The following is a 7261-nucleotide window of genomic DNA, read 5'->3' on the forward strand; positions in this document are numbered from 1 at the left end:
GGATAAATAACTTTAAACACGTTTTATAGCCAATGAAGAAAAGTATTGCAAACTTAGACCTGGTAAGTACTGGGAATACCAAAGAAATTTTTCGAAAGATTAGCTCGGATGTCCTAGTACATTTAGTGTAAATGACGGTTAACTTTGATCGACTATAACTACGTAACTAATTGACCAATCAATCTGTTTTTTTTAAGAAGCGTCTTTCCAATAACTTCTAAAAACTGCTTTAAAAAATTTAATTTGATTGAATATTCACACAGCACAGTTATTCTAATTGTTTGCAAGTACAAAAATTCGACCAATGTTTAAATAAGTGCCAGAGCTCTCCTAATTGACGGATTCGAATTTTTCAAAAAGCATTTGAAAGCTTGAGAGTCCTTCTATATGTGCTTAAATTTTCAAGTATCTAAGGGCATTGGTTTTTGCTCCGCAAAATTTTGAAAATTTGCACATTTTTTTTCAAAATCTCGATTGCAAAATTATTATGCAAAATCTATCGAACCGATTTTTATGAAATTTGGTATGATGATTCTACATAACATGAAGTTTTCTTGAGCCAAGTATGAAGGTCCTATATCCAATTGAAAGACCCCAAAAAAATTCCTCAAAACCCCATTTTTGGCGATTTTTTCGATTTTTACAATAATCATGATTCATTTGATTAACTAGTCACATTTTGTAAAAAATTTAATTTCAAACATTTTTTTCCTCTTCTATTTTTGCCTAAAATCAATTCTTGAAAAGATACGTAATTAAATAGGAAGAAAAATATGACATTTTTCGAATTTTTTTAACATATTGTGCCGCCAAAAGTTAAGCCTACAGAATTTAATTCTAAAACTTTTCTTACTCTTGTTAGTTTTCAAAAAATTTTATCGTTTTCAACAAAACCACGAATAACTAATAATGAGTGTTATTGTTATTTAAAATCATGGAAAATTCAAAAGTTGGCTATGAATTTAAACGTCAGACTTGGCGATTAGGAAAAAAGGTTATTAATTTTAGTAAATGTTTACTGAGTATTTTGAAAATGGAAGTTTTCATTTAGCGAACAAGTTGACATGCTATTAGTCTTAGGTTTCCGTGAGAAAGGGATAGTTTCGGTACCTACTATATTTCTCTCTCGCACAGGCACGTGATTAGCTAACGCAATTTCTCCGTTCTTTGGCTGTAGTATATGAGCCCTTTTCTTTTATTCATGATTTCGAAATCATAACGCGTTATGTTCCGATGGAAACCAATCAGGTTGCTAGATTTCGGATCGTAACGCGTTATGATTCTGAAATCATGAATAAATGAAAATAGTTATAATCAACGATTAGAGAGAGACAGCGAGTATCCGAACTATCCTTCTTTCCTACACTTTTTAACATGCGATACTTGCTGTAAACTCTAAGGTGTCTCAGAGCTATGAAAACAAAAAAAATGTGTTTGAGTTCTAATGCGGAAAAAATGTAATGGATCTCTCTGACTAACGTCAGGTTAAATTAACTACACGTCATAAGACATCATATTTTCATCATATTTCAATTTCCCGCTAGAAACAACCTCGCAAATAAAACTGGAAATGGACTTGTTATTGTCAAAATTTCATAAAATAAAAATAATTATATTGATATTCCTATAGAACTTGACCACATTGTTTTCTTCTTATTTGTTGATTGAATATTGTAGTCGTAAGAACGTGGTGCACCTTTCATAAAATTTTTAAACTTTAAATGTATTTTTCTATGAATTATCATGATAAACATTTGAGGAAAAGCAATTTTTGGGAAAATTGATTTTGTAAAAGAGACTCTTCAATTTGAAATTTAACTTAAGGCCAGAGGACGAAATAAAACACGTATTAAAAAACTCAAGACAACATTTACTGGCAATTGCATACTTATGGAGAATATTTACAAAATTGTTGACCCTTAACACTAGAAATAATTATATACAAAAAAGATAAACAGAGTACCTTAGAACGCAACCCCACAATGCTACGACAATAGAAATAAGAAAAACATTATGTGAGATCAGTCTTCAATTTAACAAAAACAAAATTTGTACACTACGTATCCTACGAATAATATTAAATATTAATAAGTACTGGCTTTGTTTTCATCTAACAAACATCTAACACGACCTGACTAGTAAAAAACAAAGAATATTTACAAAACTATACAAAATGTACAACACCCATTCACAGATAACTCGTAAAAGTCTCGAATTTTTTCACGCTTATCGTGTCCACCACGGTTACACTATGTTACACCATCGTCACGTTACGTCTCTTCTTCTCCCCCGAGTTCACCGAGTTAAGCGAACCCTGCAGGCTGGGGTTGAAGGGGGCCAGAGACTCGTTCCTCTGCATACTCTGGTAGATCGCGTGGCCTTGTTGCACGGGAGCCTGGTGGACGCCGTAGATGTTGTAGTTCACTGGGTAGCCGTTACCGTTGAAAGCTGGTAGTGGGGGTACCGGAGGGGGGAGGTGATCCTGGGGGTAGGGTTCCTGCACTTGGTTGATGCTCATGTGGTCGATACTTTGCCCGTTCACGGACATGTGGTCGTTGTTCAGCATTATTTCTTGGGATATCATCTGTTCTTGTTCCATCATAGAACCGTCCATAGGGCTGTGGCGCCTTTCGTGCTCGTGGAGAAGCTGGGAAGCGCTCCAGGAGTTGTAAGGGCTAAGGATCGGTTGGTTTCTGTTGATGGTGTTGTTGGAAATGACGCTGACTCCCCCGTAAGCATCGCGTTGCTGGTGTATTTGTTGCTGCTGTTGCTGCTTCAACTCCTCGATCAGCTGCTGCTCTTGGTGGTGAACGAGAGAATAGCGTTTCTTGGTCTCGTCTTCATAAGCGTAGTTGTTCACTGGCACACCGACTTGGTGGGGATCTGGTGCATCGGCACTCACGTACGTTTGTGTAGCATTCTGCGGTGAGCTGGGTACGATGGTGATCGTGGAGCTTAAGTTGTCCTTCTTTATGGTGTTAGCCTTGCTGGAATTTTTGTGGTTGTCTCGCCTGCGCTTCTTGATGACGCAGAAGTAGCAGTACACTATCAAGAGCAGTATCAGCAAAATAATACCGATCACGACTGGTAAGATAAGTTCTAGTCCTACAGGCATAGCACTAGCGATACTTGGGGTGACTGGATCCACACCGACATTGTTATTGTTGTTGCTCGGCCAAAAACCCAATTCGTTGGAGGAATAAGTGGGAGGGACAGTTGGTGGTGGTGGTGGTGAAGGTACCAACACTCTCACCCAGTTAGATATTGGCCCGGAAAAGTCCGAGGTGAACTTAGGATAAGCCTTGATGGCAAAGTATAGAGGCTTGTCCAATAGTTCTTTATTCTGACTCATGTCCAGGGTGAGGGTGGTTTCTGAGCCAGGCGCCAAGGGAAACGGTTGACCGTTGTCCCAGATCGTAGCAGAGGTTTCGAATTTGTCCATAATATCCAAAACTGAATAGGCGTAACGGATCTCATAACGTGATACAGTGGTTCCACCCATATCTGGAGAGGTCCAGGATAAACGGGCCTTCATGTCTTCTGGAATGACCTCTACCTTCAAGTCTCCTATACGACCCACAGAGACTTGACTTGCTGACTGGATTTCCTCGGGTGTTATAAGAATCGTGGCTTTAGGCAATACCCTTTGGAAGGGAGAGATAGGTTGGACGCCATTTGATGGTATCAAACTTCCACAGCAAGGTCTATCTTCTGAAAAGAAAATGATTGTTAGAATAACAATTACAGGTATCTCGTAAAATATTCAGAAATAGAAAGGATTTTACCGTTGTTTCTTGAAGATTCCGTCCAGGTATAAGCGGTATTCCCATTGTCAGTTACAATCACTTCGAAGGTATACAGTCCTGGTCCCCACTCGGCAGCGCTGAAGTACCTGGTGTAAACGCCGTCGCCTTTGGTGATGTCCGGGTCTCCAGCACCGGTATCCAACAGTTCTATTTTACTTCTGTGCACCATGGAACTGTTCGTATCAGGTTTGGTAACTACCACTTCCACTTTAGCTCCCAGGATTGGCAGATCTCCATTCTTAACATCAGCCAAGAGGATCAAAGGATCTCCGGGTGAGTTCCTGTGCATTCTGAAGTTGGCTCGCACCACGTTCACAGTCGGCGACTTTGGAGTAGCCATTACTTGCAAGTAGTGAGGTTGTGGATTGCCTGTGTAGGTTTCCACAACGTAAGTCCAAGTGCCAGTCTGAAACAAAACCAAGATTATATGTTTTGCTTAATTTAAAGACCTGTATTCTTACCTCAGATATATTTGAGTTTAGAGTGATCATTTTGAAATCGATGAATTTGTCATTCCTATCAGCAAACGTCTGATGACTGGGACTGATCAGTTTCAAACCTTTGATGAGGGGTGTGACGGTGTTGTGCGTATAAAAAGTGAATTGAGCCGGTTCTCCCATGCTGGGGTCCAACATAAAGCTTCCAGTTACCGAAGACCTTCCATCGTCAATGATTTCTCTTCGGTGAATTTCTATAGGCAAGTCCGCTTGGCTTCCAGAATAGAATTTAGTTACGATATCGTATAAGACGTTGTGTAGCTCAAAATAAGTGGAAAGTAAGGTGCTATCAACGTTCAGCTTTTGCTCAAACACTGTATAATCAGCACCGTCCGTTTCCTGAGCCAGTAAACTCATGGTGTTTGATCTCACGATGTCAGGATAGTTTATAGTGGCTACTCTGATCTTAGACCTCTTCAAATCCTTGGCGGTACTTTGCAGGTGGTCTTCCAGGTTCATTCCGGGAGCTATGACGACTACGACATTATTAGCAGGTCCGTGAGTCTTTGTACGGGCGTTGAGCATATGCATTGCTTCTTTGAGAGAACAATGTAGGCATCCAGGTTGCATACTTTCACTAGGAGTGTACGGCAGAGCAGAGTAGAACTTATCTCTGTTATTCCCGAATCTATCATTGAAGTTGCTTCTAGCGGGAACGATGTTCAATGCTCTGGATGGTTGAACGGAATCAGACAGAACCATTCCGATTTCCGTGTTATCCGGCAATATATAACTGGCCCACTGCCTCAAGGCTAACCTCAGGTAACTCCAAGACTCCCTTTGCATCATGTCCTTCGTGTTTTCGATGACGAAGACGTAACGTGTCAAATTCTGCTTCTTGTAGATGATCCTTGGGGTGGTATCGGTGATTTGGTTGGAGTTAAGCGTGTTCTGGGGGACGTTCAGAGTGAAATCTTTGTGACTGATGATGACGTCTAAGACGCTGCGTCTCTGACAGATCAGATTGTGCTTGGTGGGCGCCAGACGGTCGTGGTTGCCCTCGTCGCAGAACATCGACACCTGGGGGGCTTCAGCTGCGAACATGATGGAAGAGCGAGCTCTTTCGTCCACCATTTTGGTGGTGTTGTACACCGCGTTGGGATCCGTAGAGCAGATGCTGAAAGAAAGAAGAAAGAAAGGTTTAGTTAGGAGATGGTAGATATTCCTTTGTTTACTCACCCATTGTCGCGTATTGGTAGATCTGAACATCCGGTGACTTTTGCCTGTTTGATTTGGTCGTCGTAGTAACACATGGGGTAGATCGGATCGTTATAGTACCCTTGCTCCTCGAAAACCCCATAACGGTACATGGCGAATTCTTTTATCAGAGATCGGGCTAAAACAAATATAATTCATTAGTAATTTTTTAATAATAAGTGATTGACTTATCGTTGCCGTAAAACGTTTCTTACCTAGAGCATTATCCTTCATCAGCAAGCTCTCGTATCCCCAGTAGATCTGATCGCCCGGTTGACCGCAACCCAGCGATTGTTGCGTCCATATCTTGCCCCGGGTGGGGTCGCTTGCCAAGACGGTGACATCGGAAGATTCACCGGAAGCGGAAAGGACCGAGCTTGACACGCAGGAATCGGGCCAGGAAGGGGGAAGCAAGACAGTCGCCGATCGTAAGTAAGCGCGGCTGTCCAGAGCGGAAAACAGGTATTGCGAGGCGCTTATGAGGGTGGTCTGAAAAGAAAAAGATACGTTAGACATGCTATTATACAAGCTAAGCGAAATTTTCATAATTTGCAATTTTTTTTATTTAATTTATTAAGAAATATATGCTTTCTTGAACATATATCGATTTAAGTGGACAATTACATGCGAACTTATAGAAATGAAGTAAATATCCTTTAACTCTTTTTATTTATGTTGTATTTTTACGAATGTTTATAATACTCCAGTCGAATTTGTGTTTGAACGTGAAAAAATTATTAGTGGACTTTTTATTGCACTATTTGACGGACCAAGTTTGTAAATGGCAAATAAGTAGCAAATTTATGTATTTTTTCACTTTTTTTTTACCATTTCCATGAAAATCTAGACGATCTATCGGAAAATTAGTCATTTTGTGTAAAAGGCAAATAAATTAACTACAATTTAAGGTACCGAAAGTCACATTTCACCAATTCGTTAACTGTAAAATAAAAGTTGAACGCACAAAAATCAGTTTTCGAAAATTGTGCATTATTATTGCAAAAAGCGGTAGATGTTGATGATATTTATGGAAAACACGATCAATCCAATGACCAACATGTGTGCCAAACGATGATTCGATTGACCAGGTAGTTGTTAATTAATTTCGTTCCTTTTTTTCAATTATTAGTTTAATTACTAAATGTTGATATCGAAGATATGTGTTGACTGATCCAAAGAAACGTATCGAAAAAGAAACATTTCGAAAAGTTCAAATTAAGTAGCTATTTACAACTAACAAAGTAGGACATGCAAAACACATTATAAAAAAATTGTCCCAGGATCAGGCAAAAGCCCCTCGGGAATTCGCTCTTTTTACATTAAATAGAGCTTATTTTTACATCCTTTCTTTAATTTTTCATTTCAAAATTTCAAAACTGGAATCTTCAAGTTTCAAGATGTTTTTTTTCGATACGACTATTATTTACGATGTTACAGCTTCAAAAATAACTAAATAAAAAAAATTCTGCTCATTTAATTTTTTAGGTCACAAAATTATACAGATTTTATCTGAAATTTGAAACGCCATCTTTTGCCGATCATACGAAATATACTTCGTCATCTACTACACGGGATGTTTATTAAGTATTTGTACAAACCTTAAAGGGTGAATATCTGACTAATTTTTAAATAAAAAGTTCATATGAACATGGATCCGCAACGACTTGGTTTTTGAGATACAGAGCATCCAAAAAAGGATAAGTTATTTCATGAACAAAGTTTCAGATTCTAAAAAGAAGGCGACTTAAAAAAATAATTAAT

The 7261-nt window shown here is 38.9% G+C and overlaps 1 protein-coding gene across 1 annotated transcript in view; it reads right to left on the reverse strand.

Annotated features, from left to right (window-relative positions):
• Positions 1 to 1853: 1853 nt before the first annotated feature.
• The window catches only part of LOC108904013 (calcium-activated chloride channel regulator 1-like), a 51876-nt gene continuing 46468 nt past the window's right edge, over positions 1854 to 7261 (reverse strand). Inside the window, exons 4-6 of the mRNA XM_023455209.1 lie at positions 4268 to 5420; positions 3786 to 4212; positions 1854 to 3711 (exon numbers count right to left, since the gene is read on the reverse strand). Coding sequence (XP_023310977.1) covers positions 2255 to 3711; positions 3786 to 4212; positions 4268 to 5420 — 3037 coding nt within the window. The 3' untranslated portion in view covers positions 1854 to 2254. The remainder of the gene's footprint in view (positions 3712 to 3785; positions 4213 to 4267; positions 5421 to 7261) is intronic.

Source organism: Anoplophora glabripennis, unplaced genomic scaffold (genome assembly GCF_000390285.2).
Source record: "Anoplophora glabripennis isolate ALB-LARVAE unplaced genomic scaffold, Agla_2.0 scaffold237, whole genome shotgun sequence".
Classification (NCBI taxonomy): Eukaryota; Metazoa; Arthropoda; class Insecta; order Coleoptera; family Cerambycidae; genus Anoplophora; species Anoplophora glabripennis.